Below are 23,522 nucleotides of genomic sequence, written 5' to 3' on the forward strand. Positions count from 1 at the left end.
TTCAACTCGTAAAACTTAACAAAAATGAATATAAGCGAATTTTGGCTGAGTATTTTTAAGTTTTTTTGTACCCCCCCCCCTGAAAAAAAATCCTGGATACGATCCTGCCTTATAACATGAGTTTAGGTAGCCCAGCCCTCTCCACGTGGGTCAGATCGGATATAGACTCCCAAAACTTACAGGTAAAGGGATTACCTTGACTTTACCATCTCTACCGTTAAATGTCTTGTTTAAAATAATTCAGGGCCCCTTCCGTTTTCAATTCCAACCAAAGGTCAGTTTGGATTCTGGTCCTCAAGAGACACATGTAGAACATTAGTTCTTACTTTTAAACTGGTTAGATGGATATTCTACATATTGTGAAAAATTTTGAAGTAAGAATTACTGGTAAATAACTTTAAGATGGCGTCGTTCTCATTATCAGTTAATTTTTTTCTTCTTTATCTGTGAAATGAACGTGATTTTAAGATAGTTCTCAAAAGTGCGACTACAAAAATAGAACTTACAAGCTCATCGGAGACTACTTTAATCTGGGAAAATACCACAACAAAAATTTCATATACACTTAAACATCACGGCAGTGTATAGAATGCAAAGCGAATACCTGAAATAAAATCACATACTGTTAGTTCGAATGAATTCTTCACAACGATCAAGAAGGCTGCACATATCTGGATATTTGGCAATATCTTTGGCCATTTTTAAGTTGAGCCATTTGTAGTCCTGATGTTCTTCTGACATAGTTATCTTTTTGTTTGGGTTTTTAAGTCGTGCCAGGAAATATGCTGAGACCTTCGGTGCTCCTTTTACATCATACTGGAAATAGATTATATCCTTAGATTATATATTATATAATAGATTATATATCCTTAGTACCAGAAAAGGAAACTAAATAAAAGAAGATAAACAGAGGACAGAAATAATGATATCATTTTGTCACATTTCAAACATCATCCAAGCAGACAAAAGGTAAGGGGGTGGGGGTGGGGGTGGGGGGTGGAGAGTATTCCAGGAATAGATAGGTCAAAATAAACAGACCCACAGATGGCATAATTTAAGCGCACAACAATGCTTACATTTTTGTTTGTTTTGAGCCGTCATAGTATTGTAACTGTCATTGGAAAAACGAAGACGAAGATGGAATGCAAATAACTAAGCCCGACATTCTTTTGATGCCAAAAGGAGACTATTTTAGAGTCCAAGCGCTGTGTTTTAGAAGAAGAAAAAACCGATTTGCTAAATGACACTGGAAGCTGGAAAAGAAACTTGATAATATAAATTATTCACAAATAGCTTCAATTCACAATCTGAATTCAAGAGTTTCTCTGCATACAAACTCTGCTAGAAACTGGGAGCTGTTTATGAATATGCAAGGGAGTCATTTGTCAGGCTACATTCTGTGTTTTGTTTTAAATTGCTCACGTTGCCGTGTCAGCCTCATTAACCTCAAAAACTAAAAATTTGGAATTTGGTACAAAATATAAGTTATTTGGAATTCGACTATTGGGTAATAGTGCAGTGAGGATTTCTGGTATGGGTGGTGGTGTGGTGGGGATTTGTGTGAATGGGGAGCAGTGGATTGAGAACTTCGGGTGATGGAAGTTGCCCAAATAAAAAACAAAATATCTATATATGGGAAATACATAAAATATGAAAATTATGAAAAAAATTTATATATATGTTACTGTGAATGTCCTAAATTGGTGAATATCAACATTCACAGGTGAATCTCCGAAATACTTTTTTTCCCCTTGGAATTAGTCAGCGTTGCCAGTCAACCTTTTCAGTTTTATGCAAGGTTTGATGGTGGTGGGTTTGGTTTTTGACCCATTTCTGAGATTTATAACCTATTTTAATTTAACTCAACCTAACCTAGCCTTAACTTTTACCATCAAAGCTTGCATAAGACTGAAAAAGCTGCTTCGCAAAGCTAATTGAATCAAAAGCAGAGAAAAAGGAGTCTCGGACATTCACCGGTGAATATCGACATTAACCAGATTTCAGACATTCACAGTAACATAATATAAGAAAATTAAAATAAGAAGATATTTCAAAATCAAAGAATCAAATAGCCAAATCTATTAACATGACGAACCGAAATCCGGAGAAAAGCAAAAAAGGAAACACAAGATTTATAAAATCATTAAAAAAAACAAATAAGAAAAATTAAAAATTGTAGTCTAAAAGATAAACTTTTCTTAATTTTGTTACCTCATCTCCACACACCCAGGGTGTTTTTTCACAGTTGAAATAATTGAAAAAATAGGAAGATTAGTCTGCAGACCAAGGAAGAATATTGGAATCCACAGTGATGACAGTGGTCAAGTATGGTTCTGAAACGTGGGCGGTCCGAAAAACGGAGGAGGATTTGCTAGATGATTTCCAAGGAAATTGCCTACGGATTATAGTGGATAGCCGGCTGACTAACCGTATCTTAAACACTAAGATGCACGAAAAAATGTGGTTCCGTCCCACTTTCTAGAGCTATAATGAGAGAAAGGTAGAGATGGCTAGGACATGTTCTGCGGATGCAGGATGACAGATTTCCAAGGATTGTTCCTGTAGGCCGACCGTCTAGGGCCAAACGAAAAGCAAGATATCCCGACTGGGTTGGGAGGATGTCCTAAGGAAGGATTTAAGGAAAATGGGGACTTCCTTGGATGGTGTAAAGAGGAAGATTTTGAACAGATTGGAATGGAGGAGCTTGCGTAGCTGTGTTGGCATCAGGCGGCTTGGTGCAGCAGTGAGTTGTTAGTAATAGTAGTAGCATTTCCATAGGAAAATCTTCTGCCATCACATCCTTCAAGAACCACGCGTCTACCCGGCACTCATGGAATAATTTGGTATTATCATTCTTAATTATGAAGATTTTTTGTCGTTTATATCATTTATTTAACTTGGCCCACATTTGGGTTAAATCAAATTATATATGCCAAATTAAATTGATAAGAGTAAGAATATTAATAAACTTACGGATAGACTTTCCTTAAAGTTGAGAATATCGTAATCTTGGAGACCTATTCCAGCTTCTTCCATAGTTTCTCTTAATGCAGCTTCCCTCTCATTTTCTCCTTCCTCCAAATGACCTGATAACACAGTAAAATTCAGTCACAGTGAAAAAGCAAAGGTAAAACGAATTTAAGTTTTTCCAAGACATATAACCTATTTTAGGAGTTTCATTTTTATACAAGATGGCGGGTCTGAGCCATTATGTCCCATTTATAATAACATTAATTGTATTGGGGTTGTTCAAACAGGTGGGTGACCAGGGCAAGCTGCCCAGGTGCCGTGGCTGGGGAGTATGGCTGGAGGTGTGCCAGAAATCGGGCTTCTGGGGCTTATTCTATTTATGTTTGAGTCGGGAGGGTGAGTGCCGTAATTAATTTTGCCCCAGGCGCCACCAGCTCTAGGAACGGTCCTGGGTATGATGGCCCATCCAGGACAAAATAAAAGAAATGTTGGCTAGCTTACCTCGTAGGTATTTTTTGGTCTATTCGCTCGTAAATTTGTTAGGCTTGTGTTTTTGCCAATGCACCGGTGTATAATACAAGGTGTATGCATGTTTTGGCGTCTCAATCTTTAAAAAACAGCTAAAGATCCAGTAGCGGTTATGGAATTATTTTGTCATTTCCGTGACAAAAATATGTTTTACTAATTACACCGACTTTGCTAGCAGAAATGTACAAAGATAAGGTTTAAGCAAAGAGTATGGGTAACTTATAAGACCATGAACTAGCTTTAGTGTCAGCAAAAAAAAAGCGTTTTGCGACACTAGGCATTTTTTCAGTGTAATAGTAAGAATCATTAATTTAATTAGTGGAATTGGTAAATTCGGGGTAATAATGTCCGATCTCAGTTCCTAACAGAAGAATGATTAGAGAGCTTGAAAAATACCAAGTGTCTCCAAACGCTAGATGGTGTGTGTCGACATCAGCACCGGTTCCCACTCTTATAAGTTAGAGGCTGGGCACAAGTAGTTTTTTTCAGCACCAAATTGCAACGAAAACGACAGCAATTCAAGCGTGAAAATTGTCATGTTTCCGGTGCCGAATTACAAAACGGTACCGAATTTCCGATTCTGGACATCCAAGATGGTCTGACCCATGCTCATTTCTTTGGTGGATGTTCTTCCTGAGCTGTTTCAATCCTCAATTGTTTCCTTCTCTTCAACAGCAAAATCAAAAGAAATAATTTAAAATACACCATGGAACTGTTTATAAACTGCAGTTCACTATTGATGTCCATTATGTTCAGTTTTGAAAATCTTGCGCAAAGGGCACTGTTTTTGTACCGCTATCGTTTTCCTACTGAGCTGCTGAAATCGGTGCTGAAAAAAGTTACACGTCTCCTGCCCTTTAACCATATTCTTTGGTTCGAACATATTGCACAAAGTTTTCCATGGAAACAGAGAACAGAATAACCAAATTTATATTCCTGAAAATCATTTTTATCTTTGCATTTGCGCGTCTCCAAACAGACGCCTGATGTTCAGAACTGGTATCTGGCAACAGTGACATCAACATTTGTTTGGGTTGAAAAATTTAGTTACAAACAATCGTGGACAGTTATTTCTTACCGAAAAAAAAAGGCTGTAAAACATCCCCGTTCACCAGTATTTCCATTTTTCTGTGCAGTAATATCTAGTTTGCTATTATACTGATATAGTACTAAAAACCAGAATTAGATGGCAGGTATTTTACTTACAAATTGTGATTCAACTTTACTATTTAATTGAATATAATTACTTTTAGAGTGAATTACGATTTGCTTAGAAAAAGACAAAAAAAAAAAAAAAAAAACTATCGACGTCAAATGGCCAGACAGCTTGTACAATGAACTTAAAAGCGTAAGTAGTTTTCGGTTCATAAACAATTATCTCCTGGAATTATTTCCAAGAAACCGGAAAATAGTAGCCGAAAAATACACTTTTTGAATATTGTATGTCCTCTGTCCTAAAAACATGGGTATCGAGTCCTATGGACACCCATTCTTACCATATACTTTTAGAAATCAAGAATCCAAATCAATTCATTATTGTACTTCCTTTGTAGCTATCGAGCACTAAATCCTAAAAGTTATCATAGGCAGCGCGATCGCGCTGCCTGAGTAAAGAACGATGTTGGCACAATGTATTATTATTTTTTTGTTTTTTTCCATACCAGGGAACTTCGCAACGAAGGAGTTGTCGTAGAAACTTCGCAAAGGGCTCATTTGATTGGAAATTAGAGTGTCTACTCCCCTTTTTAAAGATCGAAAGTGATTGGAGGGCAACTCGCCCCCCCCCACGCCCATCATTCCCTCAAACACAGCCCAGCAAAATTTTGAGATAGCCATTTTGTTCAGCGTAGTTGATTTCCAGACAGAAAATATGTTTTTGAGGAGGACACTCCCCCAAAACCCTCAGGGCAAGGGTTTTAGGTTATGCACTGGGGGCATATAAGAACAATGTTGGTACAATGCATTATTTATTATTTTTTTCCTTTAGAGCAGGGCACTTCGTATCGAAGAAATTGTCATAGAAACTAACTCAATTGGAATTTGGAGTGGCTCATCAATGGGCTCATTCAATTGGAAATTGGAGTGGTTAGTGCCCTTTTTAATAGTCGAAAGTTATTGTAGGGCAACTAACACCCCTTCCACGCCCACCATTTACCGAAACACAACCAATCAAAATTTTGAGATAGCCATTCAACGTAGTTTTAAGTAAATGAAATTAGGTTTTTGAGGACGACAACCAGCCACAGCAATCAGGGCAAGTGTTGTAAGTTATGCCCTGGGGGCATATAAGGTTTTTATTGAACTCGTTGTCGTCGAAACTTCAAAAGGGCTCATTTGATGTGAAATTCAAAGGGCTAGTGCCTTTTTTAATAGTCGAAAGTGATTGGAAGGAAACTAACACCCCTTCCATGCCCACCATTTCCCCAAACACATCCAACCAAAATTTCGAGATAGCCAATTTGTTCCAAGCAATTTAAAGTTCAGGAAATTATACCTTTGATTAGGACACTCCCCCCACAGTCTTCAGGGCAAGGGTTATAAGTTATGCCCTAGGGGCATATAAGGTTTTTATTGAAAACTTTGCCGCAGAAAGTTGAAAAAGGGCTAATTCTATTCGAAAGTCAAAGGGCTAGTGCCCTTTCTTATAATCAAAAGTGACTGGAGGGATATTAATCTCCCTCTTACACCTACCATTTCCCCAAATACATCGAATCAAAATTTTTATATATCCATTTTATTCAACGTAGTTGAAAGTTTTGGAAATTGGGTCTTTAAAGATGACAGCCCCTCCCCCCCCACAGTCCTCAGGGCAAGGGTTGTAAGTTATGCCCTGGGGGCATATAAGTTTTTTTATTGAAAGCGTTGTCGTAGAAACTTCCAAGGGCTCATTCAATTGGAAATTAAAAGGGACAGTACCTTTTTTAATAGTTGAAAGTGATTGCAGAGCGACTAACGCCCCTCTCACGCCCACCATTTTCCCAAAGACATCCACTCAAAATTTTGATATATCCATTTTGTTCAAAGTAGTTGAAAGTTCTGAAAATTAGGTCTTTTAGGAGGATAACCCCCTCAGAGCCCTCAGTGCAAGGGTTGTAAGTTATGCCCTGGGGGCATATAATGTTTATATAGAAAGTTGTTGTAGACAGTTCAAAAAGGGATCATTTGATTGGAAATTGAAATCGCCTTTTTTAACAGTCGAAAGTGAGTGGAGAGTAATTAGACCCCCTCTCACGCTCACCATTTCCCCAAAAACATTCAATGAAAGTTTAGAGATAGCCATTTTGTTCAACGTAGTTGAAAGTTCTGGAAATATGTATTTAAGGATGACAAACCCTCCAGAGCTACCAGGGCAAAGGTTGTAAGTTATACCCTGGGGGCATATAAGGTTTTTATAGATAGAATTGTCGTAAAACTTCAAAAGGGGCTCATTCAATTGGAAATTGTGAGGGCTAGTGCCCTTTTTAATAGTCAAAAGTGACTGGTAGGTAACTAACCCCCCCCCCCCTCACGCCCACCATTCCTCCAAACACATCCAATCAAAACTTTCATTTTGTTTGATAGCCATTTTGTTCAACGTAGTAGAAAGTTCTGAAAATTAGGTCTTTGAGAAAGACACCCCTCCGAGCCCTCGGGCAAGGGTTGTAAGTTTTGCCCAAGGGGCATATAAGGTTTTTATTGAAAGTGTTGTCGTCGAAACTTCAAAAGGGCTCATTTGATTGGAATTTGAAAGGGCTTTAATAGTTGAAAGTGATTGGAGAGCAACTAACCCCCTTCTCACGCCCACCATTTCCCCAAAAATATCCAATCAAAATTTTGACATAGCCATTTTTTTGACGTAATTGAAAGTTCTGGAAGTTAGGTCTTAGAGGATGACAACCACCCTAACAGCCCTTTGGGCAAGGGTTGTGATTTATGCCCTTGGGGTATATAAGATGTTTATAGAAAGCGTTGTCGTTTCAAAAAGGGCTCATTTGATTCGAAATCGAAACGCCTATTGCCCTTTTTAATAGTCGAAAGTGATTGGAAGACTTGAGATTTTTATTGTAAAGATTGATGTGGGTATAATGTATTATTTTTTTTTTTTTTTGTTGTTGTTTACACCAGGGCACTTTGTATCGAAAGAGTTGTCGTGGGAACTTCGAAAAGGGCTCATTCGATTGAAAATAGAAAGGGCTGGTGCCCTTTTAAATCGAAAGTGATTAGATGGAAATTATTAGTGGCTAGTCCCCTTTTTAATAGTCGAAAGTGATTGGAGGGCAACTAATCCCCCTCCCACGCCCACTTTCCCATTTGCCCATTATGTTTAAAAACTAAGTGTTACCATAAGATTGAATCAAAATGCACTGCGTTAATGCTAATTCCCAATAAGGCATCTCAGCAGTATCCCAAGAACGACTGAGGGTATTACGTTCAAACTTTCGGGGCTGCTTCTGCTCTTAAAATTTAACCAAATCAAAATAGCGTAAGTGCATCCAAGCTATCAAAGAAAGTATACAGATTTTTTTGCGAGTGGTATCAAGTTTTCCATTTCGGGTCAACTAGAGGAGGTATGAAACTAAATTAAACACTGCTATTAATGTCCGGGTTTTTAAAAGGGTGCATGTTGTTAAAAATTGCTGAAAATTTTTCTCCAGCATACAAATAGCAGACCAAACTATAAAGTCTTAAAAAAAACGAAAAGATTTAAAGTATAATTTTCTTTTTCCCTGGAAAGACTATGTCAATATAAAATGAACAGAAATTAATTTAAAAAAAATTTCCATAAAATATGTTTTTCAAAGAAAAGTAATGTGCAAATTTTGTTCTGGCTTTGGGAAGACACAGGGGTTTTGAGCCCAACTTATGCTAATTTCTGCTCGTTTTGAGTTTGACTCGGTTATTTATTGTAATTTCTGTTCGTTTTGGGTGTCATTTAGTTATCGATGCTGATTTGCGGTAGTTTCACGCTTCATAGATTATTTGATTTTATTTTTGCTCATCTTTTGTTTAATACTTTTACTTTTCTTTTTCTTTACTTTTCTTATTTTTCTTTCTTTACTCTTCTTTGAAAACTCATTTTGAGGAAAAATTTTTTTTTAATTAATGATACACAAAGGATGTAACGAATGTGTAACAATATACCCATGTGTAACGAACTACAATACGCAAATGACAACAAAACTCTTACATTTACAACAATTTGAGTGAAAATTTTAATATTACTGAAATTGTAAAAACAACACAAAAAACAAGTGTTTTCATCCTTCAAGTAGTCATAGAAACGACATGCATTTATTATTCATTTTTTAAAGTTTCTATTTTACTGATTATGTATGCATACAGCCTTGGTCGATTTCTTACGGCTATGGTCCGTCCTTAAAACGGTCAGTCTACAGATACCAAGGTGAACCTTGACCAAAACTGAAACAAGATCTAAATGTCTATATGGTACTTGCTTCTAATAGTAAATGCTTTATAATATATCAATAAAACTCAACACCCTTATAAGTTCAACTACAGCCCCGGCTGCAAATCCTCCTATGGTTAACTGGGATGCGATTAGCCCTTCTCAAAGATGAAATTGGCCCCATGCTCTGAAAAGGATCGGAAATAGAAAATCAGCACTTACTGTCTAAGTTTTTTCTGAGACTAAATGCCATATTTTTGGTGATATCTTGATGACTTAAATTTAGGAGCCCTCTACCGTCACAAAGGTAAAATCAGTCCTGGACAACCAAAAAGCAGAACGAAGGAGTTGCATGTTCTCTCTCATCATGTTTTCAATGGGATCAAACAACATCTTCTGGTGAAGGATATGACGACAACAATTTAGGAACCCTTCCTCTAAGGACGCCAAATCATGTCTAAACCCCAAAAAGCACTGTGTTACAATTAGCTCTCTTACTACCAAGTTTCATCGAAACCTGAACAACATTTATGGTAAATGTTCTGATAGCAAGAACTTTAGCCATCCCTACACTATTACCAAGAGGTTGGCTTGATTTTGAGTTGAGGTACTAGGTTTTATTAGCCAATAACTCTGGTGATGACAAGAAACCAGCCCATACTCTTCTCTTCTCCCAAAGTTTTAGCATTGAGTCTGGACCCCCGAACAGCTTAACTAGGAAGCTGACTCTAACAACCAGCCGAGTTTGGTCAAGATTTGACAACCCTTCAGATATATGTCCCTGTGAAAAGAGCTTCGTGACCTCATCCCCCAGAGAGCTGACATTGGGCACGGAACAATAGAAGGGATGACTATGACTCAACTTACTTTTCCTCCATTTTGATTGAGACCTAACAGAAAATTCTGGTTAAAACACTAATGAGAATTTAGAGCTTCCCTCCTTCCCACTCGCCCTCATGACTATATTGCGTCAGGAAACTCGAAAAACATAACTAGGACACTTAAATCTTACTTCTCATTGAATGTTGATTGAGATCGAATAACCGGTTCAGAAAAATGCACTCAAACAAAGACTTCAGAAAACCCCATCTTATTATCCCACCTATGAATCAAGGTATCACCCTACTCTCTGTTCCTGGAAAGCTGTTTGCAATGCTCCTGTTGAAACGCTTACATGCTTTGCGCCGCCCCAAACAATTCGGATTCATGCCAGGAAGATCGACAACTGAACAGATTCATACTGTCAGACAGATCGTTGAGAAGACACTGGAATTCAACAAGAAAGCTTACATAGCTTTCATTGACTTTCGTTCTGCCTCTGACACTGTTGACAGGCAGTCCCTTTGGCTAACGCTGAAGGCTGCGGGCCTACCAACAAAGATAGTCAGCCTCTTTAAAGAACTCTACAGCAGCACAGAAAGGGCCACCCTTGTGAACGGGAAGCTTTCCTCTTCCTTCCCCATAAAAAATGGTGGACGGCAAGGATGCGCTGCTGCACCTGAGCTGTTTAACTGCGTCATTGACCACATTTTGAACAAGACACACTGTGTCCACCCTTTTGGCATAAGTTATGCCGGGAGGACTTTGTCTGATGTTGACTTTGCCCGCAATGTAGCCGTCCTCAGCGAAAATATCGACCAACTTAAGTCTCAAATCGATACAATCTCCTCCACTGCCTCTGCAGTTCGGCTGCAAATCAAATGGAAGAAAACAAAGATCATGTCCAGAGAAAAGACCTCATCGGTATCACCCTTAACTGTTGTGATCAATGGCCAAGCTGTTGGCGTGGTAAGGCAGTTCACCTATCTCCGATTAGTTATATCATCAAATGGTAAACTTGGCGCCGAAATCTCAGCCAGATCAGCCAAGGCAAATTCTGTATTCGGACAGCTCCCGAGAATAGTCTTCCACAAAGCGCAAATTAGTCGCCTTACAAAAGCCCGTATCTACAATGCCACAGTCTCAAGCATCGTGTTGTACTCTTCTGAGACATGGCCGATAACACAGATACAGCTAAGAAAGGTCGATGTCATCTAAACTAGACACCTGCGTCGAGTTAAAGGCTCCAATTGGTATAACAAGATTCGCAATACTGAGATCCTGAGGACCTACAAGTTGGTGAACCTCTCCTCCCATGTAGAAGCTCGTTCTCTAAGATGGTATGGCCACTTACTCCGCCTCCCGCTAACTACCACTGGAAGGATCATATCGGATTTCAATCCCTTGATTGTCTGGAAACGTCCTCGAGGAAGGCCGCGCACCAGATGGGCTGATGTTATAAATCAACGCCTCCTCAACCGCAACATTGACCCAAATGAGGCCCCATCCTTTGCCCTGGACAGGGCTGCTTGAAGAAGACTGACAGCGCTGTCGACCAGGTCCCTCTACGCTGGCGCCCCTGCTGAGCAAGAGCGATAAGTCAAGTAAGTCAAAGTATGAATCAGATTACAACTCTAGGCTCTAAGTATTACATGGTTACAAAATTTACAAAAATTTGATCAACATTTACATTTCTACTTAAATTAACAAATGGATTGTGAGTGGGGATTTTGAGGTCAACTTTCCAGAATTGTTTTCTGGAAATCTTGAGCCTAGAAGAAAGATACAACTTGGACACCAAATGCTCAAAGAGATAATTCAAAAAGACAAATGTAATTAAAATAGAAAAAGAGGTCACTAGAGCACCTAGTGAAATCCCTGGATTTCCCTATTCCCTGGATTTCCACTTTTCTCTTCTATCCTACGTTGTTTCTTTGTTTGCTCTTATACCAATTTAGCACTGAATAGCTGCACGGGAAATAATATATTTTTTAAGCACTCAATTTGTTTTTGAATACCTATACATTTACTATATATAGTCTTTATATTACCTTCCAGCAAAACCTGGCACAAAAACAAAGCATATGTAGATCCACAGACAGAAAAAGAAAGATAATTTGCTTGTATTCATGCTTTCTCTTATAATTAAGCCATTTTTGTTTATATGTCTGATCTAAGTAATCTTCTCTGTACCTGTTTATAATTTTTTTTAATCACTGATCATACAAGTTCTCGTTTTTAAAGTAGGATATAAAATTAACTAGCTTAGCAAGACTTTAAACTTTGGTGAATTATTTTCTGTGCAGAAGATACCCTCTTTGCGGAACTTTCTAATAATAACAATTTACATTCAACATAGTCACTACAATTTTTGAATTAAAAAAACACGACCAAGCTGATAATAATTTCATTATTCCCAGCTCCTTCTTAAAAAGCATTTTTAGTATTAACTACAAATTATAACATGTGGAAAGTCCTTTATTGCTTCAATGAGCTAAATTACAGATTGTTTTCATGCAATAAAATCAACCAAAAACATAAAAGGAAGAAGAGGAAATTTCAATATAGGTTGCCCTACTGTAGGATAGGATAATTTCAATAGGAGGATTTACAAATAACTTTTTTAAAAATACACACATTGGTACTTGCAAATTACAACTTTGCTCATTGGATAAAAACTAAACATTTAAAAAAATTACTTAAGCTGATTTTTAGCAAATTTTATTTCAACCCCCTCCCCCCTGACTTATATTTACTAGTAAATGTTGAATAAATCTAAGCCACAGTGTAACTATGACCATGGACATTATTGGTACACTGAAGTATTTATCTAGAAAGATTTTTCTACCTTTTGGAGGTGACCAATCATGTTCCCCACATGAAGCCTGCATCAACAGATACTGAATTTCATTTGATATCACCCTAAACAAGAGAATCCCAGCAGAACGCAGTAGAACATTTTTCATTTTTACTTCATAAAAGTGCTCACCACATGAGTTGCACTAAAAAAAAGAAAAAAAACTCAGAACAGAAACATACAAATTTTATAACTTTTGGTGGTGATCAATAATTTTCCCCATACAAAGACTGCATTAACAGAAACTGAACCTCATTTGGTAGCATCCTAAATTAAAGCATCACAGCAACCTACAGTGGAACATTGTTCATTTATACTTCACAAAAGTGTATGTAATTTGAAAACTTACCAAAACTTGCTTCACTAAAAAAGAAGAAAAGAGAACTCAGAACAGGCATGTACAGACTTATACCTTTAGGAAGTGACTAATAATGTTCCCCATAAGAAACCTGGATTAAGAGATTCTGAGTTTCATTTGATGAATTAAATAAAAAAAAGTTTTCTCAACTGAAAGTAACATGCAAAATTAAAACTTAAAAGCAACAGCATTATTCCAAATATGAATGGAGCTACCTTTTCCTCAACCCTTGCTCTTTATGCTAATTTTTTTTAGCTTGTAACAAAGCTTCTTATTCAAATTCAATGGCCCATATATATATATACATACATATATATATATATATATATATATATATATATATATATATATATATATATATATATATATATATATATATATATATATATATATATATATATATAAAAATATATATATATAATATATATATATATATATATATATATATATATATATATATATATATATATATATATATATATATATATATATATATATATATATATATATATATATATATATATATATATATATATATATATATATATATATATATATATATATATATATATATATATATATATATATTTATGTATGTATATATATATATATATGGGCCATTGAATTGGAATAAGAAGCTTTGTTACAAGCTACAAAAAAATGACCAATAACCAAAAAAAATGTTACTTCTAAGAAAAATTTTGTATCTTTGACTGAAAACTTGTTACCTCTAACAGATAACTTGTTATCATTGACGAAAAACTGTTACTTTTAAGAGAAATTTTTTACCACTGACGGAAAGGTTGGTGCTATTAGGAAAAATTTTTTACAGTTAAGAAAATACCTGTTACTTCAAAGAGAAATTTAAGTGTGCTAAGTATCTTTGAAAGAAAATCTTCTACTTTGAACAAAAAAGTTGTTATCATTAAGAAATGTTGTTACTTTTAAGAAAAATGTGTTATCTTTGATGAAAAAGTTGGTGCTATTAAAAAAATTTGTTACTGTTAAGAAAAACTTACTAGTTCTGAGGGAAAAGTTGTTTTCATAAACATAAAATTCTTACTTCTCACTAATTACATAACTAAGATATTTATAAAATGAAAAATTCAGATCCAATTTGTACATAGGATGATACACTGGGTAAACACATGTTATTAGGGCTATTAGATTGGATTGGTATAAAAATTTGTCCATAATGGTTAACTACAGGCATTGTTGCTAGTCCTTGCATATTTTGGTAGCCATAGGGGATTTTGACCGGAGCCCCTGCTGGCTCCATTATTGTCCACTTTCCTCTTCTTGCAACAAATATTCTTCAAGTCTTTCCAAATTGACAATATTGTATTTCCTTCCACACTGCAGCTCTAGTCTGTTCTTTTCAATTCTGTGGCGATTGAATTATTTAACTTTAAAATGTTTCAAATTCAAAATCAGTAATTTACTTTAATCTTTTCTCCTTTTCTTCACAGTTATGTAATTCCAACGTTCCTATTAATTTTGAATTTTAATCGCCAGGGTTGCTTTAATATGAATATTAAACAATGCCTCCATAAAGACAACCGATGAGCCCAAAAAGGCGAAGACACTTTTGCGCATCTTGTGACGAGAGTCTAGACGAAGAATCGAACGCAATGAACTGTGATACAGGTAAAAAAAATGGCTATGCACAGATTTTCCTGAGATTAGAAAATCTGAGCGTATTCTTCTGACTAAATTGACGAGGAGATTAGGTTACAAATGGAAAAGTCCTGTCTGTAAGGGTAATGCCCAGTGTGGTGTAAATGTAGCCGATATACACAACATAGTGAATAAAACACTTGCGCTACTTGAACTTGCAATAGCTGCCTTACTTCGAATAGATACTAAAATCAAGGATGCAGTAAAAATAATTATTTAGCTAATTTTAAAGAAGAGCTCAAGAAAGACATTGATGCCAAGTTCAAGGATATTGAGACTCGTGTTACTACGCTTGGAAAACTTCTAGTGTTGTCTCAAAAAGTTGAAAAGAATCTGCAAGACGATTCCCATTATTGTTATTTGGTTGATGAGCTGAGAATCAAGAAACTGATTTGGTGAAAATTCCACGAGCAAAAAGGAACTGTACAAATTCAGTTTAGAAATGCTGTTTCAAAATATGATTAAATCTGGTAACAAAATCGTTATAAAAACGTGCCAACCTCCGTCCTCATAGCAGCACCAGCTACTATGGATATGAGCAAAACGACTCTCAATTTATGTAGATAATGCTAATAACCTTGCGTCCTTTAATGTTGAAATAAATACTATTGACAAATCAAGTGAGTTATTTTACAGTGTGAGATCAGATAGCTGTACTCTTTCTGAACAGACTGTTTTCACCAATGGTGAAAGAGATTTAGTCATAAGAGGTAAAAAAATTGTTCCAAAAATGTGCCCACTTCCGCAGCACTAGCTCCAAGAGATATGAGCTAAACCACTCTCAAAGTATGTAAATAGTGTAAATAGCATTGCCTCTTCTTATATTGAATTAAGTACCATTGATGGATGAAGTGAATCATTTTACAGTGTGTTATCAGTAATCTGTACTCTTTCTGAACAGACTATTTTCATTAGTGATATTTTAATAATGGCTGTTATTGAAGCTAAAGTATCTCATAATACAAATAAGGACACATATAACCAGAACAAAAGAAGTATGCATTAGACCAGTAATGGTCTAAAATTTGTCTTTAGTTGCATAAATTGTTTAAGTCCAATTTCCACGAGATAAAATGTGACCTCTCGAAAGAAACAAAGTAGATGTTCATGCTTTTTGCGAAATAAAACGTAAGTAAACTAACACCCGTCTTGGAGATGTTCAGATCAAGATTCCTGATTACACTTTGATAACCAACCTATCTAAAATAGGACGAAGACAAAAATAGCCATACACATCTGGCGCCCCCTTAAGATAGAAAATATTGATATTAACGCTATCTGGGAGCCAAATGTCGAACAAGGGTGGATCTAAGTTCTACTACCTTTTGGGTTCTTTCACGTAGGTTGCATATACAGAAGTTCTAGTTTCTCCAGCTTTGAGTCGTTCCTTCTTGCTATTAGTATATCAATTGATAATAAAATTAAGCATCGAAGCAATAATTATTGATGTTGGTGACTTCTATCTCTCATAATATTTTTAATGCTTTTAGCCTTACAACCGGTTGTTATAAAAATAGCAGTCGGAATAGCAGTAGCATTAAATGTAGAAGTGTTAGTGGTAATAATGTTAGTAGTAGCATGCACATATTGCCTTTGTGTAAATTGATCTTCCCTTTTAAGCATCCTTTGAAAGTTCCAACTTAGAACCCAAATCTATTCTTGAGATACAATCTTTTGACAATGTGTTACACATAGTGTCATTTGATTTAGTTCAAACTTCCTCTCAATGTGTCAAATGTAGTAGTGTAGTAGCAGTAATAATGGTAGCAGTAGTAATGTTGGTAATTGTAATAACATGCAAATATTACCTTTTTGGTCAATTGGTCATCTCCCATGTAATAATTTCCTGAAAGTTCCAAATTAATTTACTCAGTCATTCCTGAATATACAACCCGACACATAAAGTATTTTGATTAAGTTCAATACTCCCTTCAAAGTTTTCTGAAATGCCCTTTGTCCTTTTGGAAAGTAATAATATAATCTTTATGGAAAGCCAACAGCATATGCTATACGTAAACAATAAACGAATCCCCTACTTTACTGCCCGTGCCCTGATGGCCACTGGGGGATTTACATCCCCAAAAGCCTAATTTTTGGACGTTCAACAATGCTGAAGAAGATGGATATCTCAAAAATTTGATTGGGTGGTTGTTTTTGGAAATCATGATCGCGGCAACAAGCCATGTAAATAGCTTGTTGCTTTCAAATAACTTTTGACTCTTAAAAATTGTAATGTAACTTCCAGTTTTCAATCAAGTGTTTCATCCAAAATTTAGATGATCACCCATATAATGATTCAAATAAGAGCCCATTCATCCGCTCTTTAGATGAATAATAACGTATTTTTAAAAGCTTGAGATAGCGGCATATAAAGCTGGAGAGGGAGGAGGGTTAAAAAAATGAGAAAACATCGGTCCAGGGTGGTTATTTCCAGGGCGCATACCAGATCTATTTTATTTATACCTAGATGATTTTTAGCATATTTTTAAAATCTTAAGATATCAATATATAAAGCAGGAGAATGAGACGTGTTTAAATATTTATATTGAAAAAAGGATCATTTCTTCTATGGCTAGTGAAGGGGGTTTCTAGAAGGGAGCAAGTTAGAAATTAAGTACAATTCAAAGCAAGTGTTCTCATACATTTACTCTGATGAAATAGATTATAGAAAACAAAAGTCAGGGAAGTTTTTTCATGATCCGACCGGACTGTAAATAGTTGTAACATTTCCTGAGACCATTCTTCAATAAATTTAGCTAAATCGTCAATATTTAACCACGAGTTTGGTGAAATACTATTAAACACGTCAAGTCCTTGCATGAATTTTGTGCTTTGTGCAATACTCTCTTTTTTACCATAGGATTCTTGCCATACACTATAGCAATAATAGATATTTTTCGGATTCTCTAAAAACATTCTATCATGTGTTGGAATTATTTTCGTTAATAGTGTTGTTTTGCCAGACATTGAAGGTCCGCAGAGACAGGATCTGAATGGTGTTTTAAATTGATACATACTCCTCCAATGTCAAAATGTAACTAACCAAACCTAACCTCAATCTGTTGAATAGATACTCATAAAATAGAATATATGGCTTCTTTAATGAAAATAAATACACTAAAATTTTTTTTTAAAAACAGCATAAAATTAATCACTTGAACATATTTACAATGGCAGAGGAACATGGACATTTAAATTCACAATAAAAAACACCAACCCTGAAGGGAAGAAAGGCTGGGCTGGGTGACCAGCACCCAGAAGGTGGGCACTGCAGTAGCCAAAAGGTACCGCGGCGGGGCAAAGGCCCATGGCAGGGCAGTAGCATGAAACCTAATATAAATAAACACTTTAAATTTACCGCTTTGCGCAACGAAAAAATAAATATATAAACAAGTAAAAATAGGCAGTGCTGAGCTGGCAACGGAAAAACGGCCCTCCTCCCTACACTGACGACCCCCTTCCCCTCCCACCGACCGAAGGACTTTCTCCAGACCGAGTTGTTTTCTATAATTTGCATATTTAACCGTGTGGTAGTACCCTATCACCGTCCCCGCGTCCATAGACTTTGTCCGATGTAGACATAGCTCCTTTCTCGACTCAAAGTGTATAGTTTTTATACTTTAAAGAGCGAATGGCCATGACACTTGCTCTTGGAACTAAATTATTCTCCATACAACTTCTAAAAAAGCTCAAGTTGAAATTTTCCTTTATATAGGGTGAAAGCACCCAATTGCAGACTTGTTTGGTAACCTCATTGTGTGTTTACAGGCAGAACACCTTCGAACGGGGAAAAATACCGTGAGATACCAAGTCACTCCCCGTCTCGGATTTTAATTTAGACAGTCAATTTGGGGCCTGGTTTTTCACTAGCTTCAGATAAGTGGACGCGTCCCAGTTGGTGTAATCCATCCGGGAGCTAATGTACTCTCCATTTTCCAAATCGTCTAACAGATTCACTGCTTTAACTTTCAACAAGAGTGAATTAGTGTCTCCATAATACACTTGAACTTGTCCCTTCCCCAGCCATTGGAGCTTAACAAATTGTAGTAAAACTCCAACATGATTTTCTTTGAAATTTCTAATGTGGCACTGCCAGCAGCAATATTTTGTTTAATTTTACGTTTCCTTTCTTTCACAGGCAGCGCGATAGCTCTGCCTATGTAATGCACGATGTGGGCACAATATATTATTTTTTCTCTCCATACCCGGGCACTTCGTATCCAAGGAGTTGTCGTAAAAACTTCGAAAAGGGCTCATTTTAATAGCCAAAAGTGATTTGAGGGTAACTAGCCCGCCCGCCCCCCCCCACACCCATCATTCCCCCAAACACATCCAATTAAAATTTCGAGATAGCCATTTTGTTGCGTAGTTGATTTCCAGATAGAAAATACGTTTTTGAGGAGGACACTCTCCCACAACCCTCGGGGAAAGGGTTTAAAATATGCCCTGAGGGCAAATAAGAACGTTGTTAGCACAATGTATTATTTATTATTTTTGTCCTTTAGAGGAGGGCACTTCGTATCGAAGAAAATGTCGTAGAAACTTCCAAAAGGGTTCATTCAATTGGAAATTGGAGTGGCTTGCGCCCTTTTTAATTGTCGAAAGTGATTGTAAGGCAACTAAAATCCCTTCCACACCCACCATCTCCCAAACCACATCCAATCAAAAGTTTGGGATAGCCATTTTGTTCAGCGTAGTTGATTTCCGGATATAAATTATGTTTCTGAGGAGGAGACTTGCCCACAGCGATCAGGGCAAGGGTTGTAAGTTCTGCCCTGGGGGCATATAAGGTTTTTATAGAAGGCAATGTCGCGGAAACTTAAAAAAAGGCTCATTTGATTGGAAATTCAAAGCACTAGTGCACTTTCTAATAGTCGAAAGTGACTGGAGGGCAACTAGCCCCCCTCCCACGCCCATCATTCCCTCAAACACATCCAATCAAAATTTTGAGATAGCCATTTTATTCAGCAAAGTTGATTTCCAGATGGAAAATATATGTTTGAAGAGGATAATCCCCAACAACCCTCGGGGCAAGGGTTTTAAGTTATGCCCTGAGGGCTTATAAGAACGGTGTTGGCACAACGTATTATTTATTATTATTTTTTTCTTTAGAGGAGAGCACTTCGTATCGAAAAAGTTGTCGTAGAAACTTTGAAAAGGGCTCATTCAATTGGAAATTAGCGTGGCATTTGCCATTTTTGCTTGTAGGAAGTGATTAGAAGGCAACTAACACCCCTTCCACTCCCACCATTTCCTGAAATACATAAAATCAAAATTTTGAGATAGCCATTTTGTTCAGCGTAGTTGATTTCCAGATAGGAAAAATGTTTTTGAGGAGGAGATTCCCCAGCAACCCTCGGGGCAAGGGTTTTAAGTTATGCCTTGAGGGCATATAACAACGATGTCAGCACAATGTATTATCTATTTTTTCCCCTTTAGAACAGGGCACTTCGTATCGAAGAAGTTGTTTTAGAAACTTCGAAAAGGGCTAATTCAATTGGAAATTGGAGTGACTTGTGCCCTTTTTAATAGTCAAAAGTGAATGGAAGACAACTGACACCCCTTCCTCGCCAACTATTTCCCGAAACACATCTAATCAAAATTTTGAGATAGCCATTTTTTTCAGCATAGTTGATTTTCTAATAGAAATTAAGTTTTTGAGGAAAACACTCCCCCACAGCCTTCAGGGCAAGGGTTGTAAGTTATGCCCTGGGAGGCATATAAGGTTTTTATAGAAGGAGTTGTCGTAGAAGCTTCAAAAAGGCTTATTCAATTGGAAATCCAAAGGTCTAGTGCCCTAATTAATATTCAAAAGTGATTGGAGGGCAACTAACCCCTCTCTCATCCCACGATTTCCCCAAACACATCCAATAAAATTTTGAGATAGCCATTTTATTCAACGTAGTTTTAAATTTTGTAAATTAGGTCTTTGAGGATGACAGCCCCTTCAAAGTCCTCAGGGCAAGGGTTGTAAGTTATGCCCTTGGGGTATATAAGTTTCTTATAGAACGCGTTGTCGTAGAAACTTCAAAAAGTCTCATTCGATTAAAAATTGATATGTCTAGTGCCCTTTTTAACAGTCGAAAGTAATTGGAAAGCAACACCCCTTTCACGCCCACCATTTCCCCAAACACATCCAATCAAAATTTTGAGATAGTCATTTTGTTCCACGTAGTTTAAAGTTCAGAAAATTATACCTTTGAGCAGAACACTCCTCCCACTGTCTTCAGGGCAAGGGTTATAAGTTATGCCCTGGGGTACATAAGTTTTTATTGAAATCTTTGTCGTAGAAACTTGAAAAAGGGCTCATTCGATTGGAAATCCAAAGGTCTAGTGCCCTTTTTAATGGTTGAAAGTGATTTGAGGGCAACTAACCCCCTCTTTCGCCCACCTTTTCCCCAAACACATCCAATTAAAATTTTTAGATAGCCATCTTGTTCAGCGTTGTTTATTTTAAGATAGAAATCATGTTTTTGAGGAGGACACTCCCCCACAGCCCTCAGGGCAAGGCTTGTAAGTTATGCCCCGGGGGCATATAAGGTTTTTTATAGAACGCGATGTCGTAGACACTTGAAAAAGGGCTCATTCGATTGAAAATTGAAAGGGCTAGTGCCGTTTTTAATAGTCGAAAAGTGATTGAAAAACAACTAGCACCCTTATCACGCCCACCATTTCCCCAAACATATCCAATCCAAATTTTGAAATAACCAGTTTGTTCCACGCAGTTCAAAGTTCAGGAAATTATACCTTTGGGCAAGACACTCCCCCCCCCCCAAAGTGTTCAGGGCAAGGGTTATAAGTTATGCCCTGGGAGTAAATAAGATTTTTATTGAAATCTTTGTCGTAGAAACTCAAAAAGGGCTCATTCAATTGGAAATTCAAAGGGCTAGTGCCCTTTTAATAGTCAAAATGATTTGACGGCAACTAACCCCCCTCTCACTGCCACCGTTTCCCCAAACACAGCCAATCAAAATTTTTAGATAGCCATTTTATTTAATGTAGTTGAAAGTTTAGGAAATTCGGTCTTTAAGGATGACAATCCATTCCCCCACAGCCCTCAGGGCAAGGGTTTTAATTTATGCCCTGGGAGCATATAAGGTTTTTAAAGCAAGCGATGTTGTAAAAACATCAAAAAAGCCTCATTCAATTGAAAATTCAAAGAGCTAGTGCCCTTTTAATAGTCGAAAGTGAGTCAAGGGCAACTAACCCCCCTCTCACGCTCACCATTTGCCCAAACGCATCCAATTAAAATTTCGAAATACCCATTTTGTTCAAGGTAGTCAAAAGTTCTGGAAATTAGGTCTCTTAGGAGGATAACCCCCTCAGAGCCATCAGCATAAGGGCTGTAAGTTATGACCAGGGGGCATATAAGGTTTATATAGAAAGTTGTAAAAATTTCAAAAAGGGCTCATTGGTTTGGAAATTAAAATTGCCCTTTTTAATAGTCGAAAGTGAGTGGAGAGTAATTGACCCCCTTCTCATGCCCAACATTTCTCCAAACACATTCAATCAAAGTTTAGAGATAGCCATTTTGTTCAACGTAGTTGAAAGTTCTGGAAATTATGGATTTAAGGATGACAAACACCGTCAGAGTCCCCAGGACAAAGGTAGCAAGCTATGCCCTGTGGGTATTTATGATTTTATAGATAGAGTTGTCATGAAAACTTCAAAAGGGGCTCATTCAATTGGGAATTGAGAGGGCTAGTGCCCTTTTTAATCGTTGAAAGTGATTGGAGGATAACTAAACACCCTCTCACGCGCACCATTCCCCCAAACAGATCCAATGAAAATTTTCAGATAGCCATTGTGTTCAATTTAGTAGAAAGCTATGGAAATTAGGTTTTTGAGGATTACAACAACCCCCAGCCTTCAGGGCAAGGGTTGTAAGTTATGCCTTGAGGGTATATAAGGTTTTTATTGAAAGCGTGTTCCTAGAAACTTCAAAAGGGCTCATTTGATTGGAAATTAAAAGGGCTAGTGCCTTTTTGATTAGTTGAAAGTGATGAGAGAGCGACTAACACCGCTCTCACACCCACCATTTTCCCAAACACATCCAATCAAAATTTTGAGATAGCAATTTTGCTTAACGTAGTTGAAAGTTCTGGAAATTATGTATTAGGGGATGACCACCACCCTCACAGCCTTTAGAGTAAGGGTGGTAATTTACGCCCTGGGGGCATACATGGGGCTTATAGAAAGTGTTATCGTAGAAACGTCAAATGGGGCTCATTGAACTGGAAATTGAGAGGGCTAGTGCCCTTTTTAATAGTTGAAAGGGATTGGAGGGTAACTAACCCCCCTCTCACGCCCCCCATTCCCCCCAACACATCAAATCAAATCATCATTATGTTCAACGTTGCAGAAAGTTCTGGAAATTAGATCTCTGATGATGACCCCCCCCAGCTCTCAGCGCAAGGGTTGTAAGTTATGCCCTGGGAATATTAAGGTTTTTATTGAAAGTTTTGTCGTAGAAACTTCAAAAAGACTCGTTGGATTCGACACTGAAAGGGCTAATGCCTTTTTCAACAGTTGAAAGTGATTGGAGAGCGGCTAACGCCACTCTCATGCCCACCATTTTCCCAGACACGTCCACTCTACATTTAGAGATAACCACTTTGTTTAACGTAGTTGAAAGTTCTATAAATTAGGTCTTAGAGGATGACAACTACCCTCACAGCCCTTAGGATAACGATTGTATTTTATGCCCTGCGGGCATATAAGGTGTTGAAAAAAAGCGTTTTCGTAGAAACTCAAAAAAGGCTCATTCGATGGGAAATCGAAGGCTTTGTGTCCTTTTTAACAGTCGAAAGTTATTTGAAGGCTTGGCATTTTTATAGTAAAGATCGATGTGGGCATAATGTATTATTCTTTTGTTGCTGATGTTGTTTAGACCAGGGCTCTTCGTATCGAAGAAATTGTCGTAGGAA

General features: G+C 37.1%; 1 protein-coding gene across 1 annotated transcript; it reads right to left on the bottom strand.

The window, feature by feature from the left end:
• Window positions 1-510: 510 nt before the first annotated feature.
• LOC148948767 (bis(5'-nucleosyl)-tetraphosphatase [asymmetrical]-like) lies at window positions 511-14,339 on the bottom strand. The gene is made up of 4 exons (XM_089094084.1): window positions 14,126-14,339; window positions 12,552-12,705; window positions 2,974-3,086; window positions 511-816 (listed from the first exon to the last, which is right to left on the bottom strand). Exons 1-4 carry the CDS (start codon window positions 14,195-14,197, stop codon window positions 616-618), a joined length of 540 nt encoding a protein of 179 aa, XP_088950210.1. The 5' UTR covers window positions 14,198-14,339; the 3' UTR covers window positions 511-615.
• Window positions 14,340-23,522: the final 9,183 nt, after the last annotated feature.

This window comes from Artemia sp. Qi Xiang Cuo, chromosome 9, assembly GCF_049724085.1.
Source record: "Artemia sp. Qi Xiang Cuo chromosome 9, ASM4972408v1, whole genome shotgun sequence".
Classification (NCBI taxonomy): domain Eukaryota; kingdom Metazoa; phylum Arthropoda; class Branchiopoda; order Anostraca; family Artemiidae; genus Artemia; species Artemia sp. Qi Xiang Cuo.

What these genes read in the sequence shown, in the direction of transcription:
- LOC148948767 (XM_089094084.1), bottom strand. Translation starts at nt 14,197, where the DNA reads ATGGAGCCAGCAGGGGCTCCGGTCAAAATCCCCTATGGCTACCAAAAT. An exon ending in AAGGACTAGCAACAATGCCT is followed by an intron (nt 12,706 to 14,125) that starts GTAGTTAACCAT and finishes TCTTTTTTTTAG; the next exon opens with TGCAACTCATGTGGTGAGCA. An exon ending in TGATTGGTCACCTCCAAAAG is followed by an intron (nt 3,087 to 12,551) that starts GTAGAAAAATCT and finishes CTGTGTTATCAG; the next exon opens with GTCATTTGGAGGAAGGAGAA.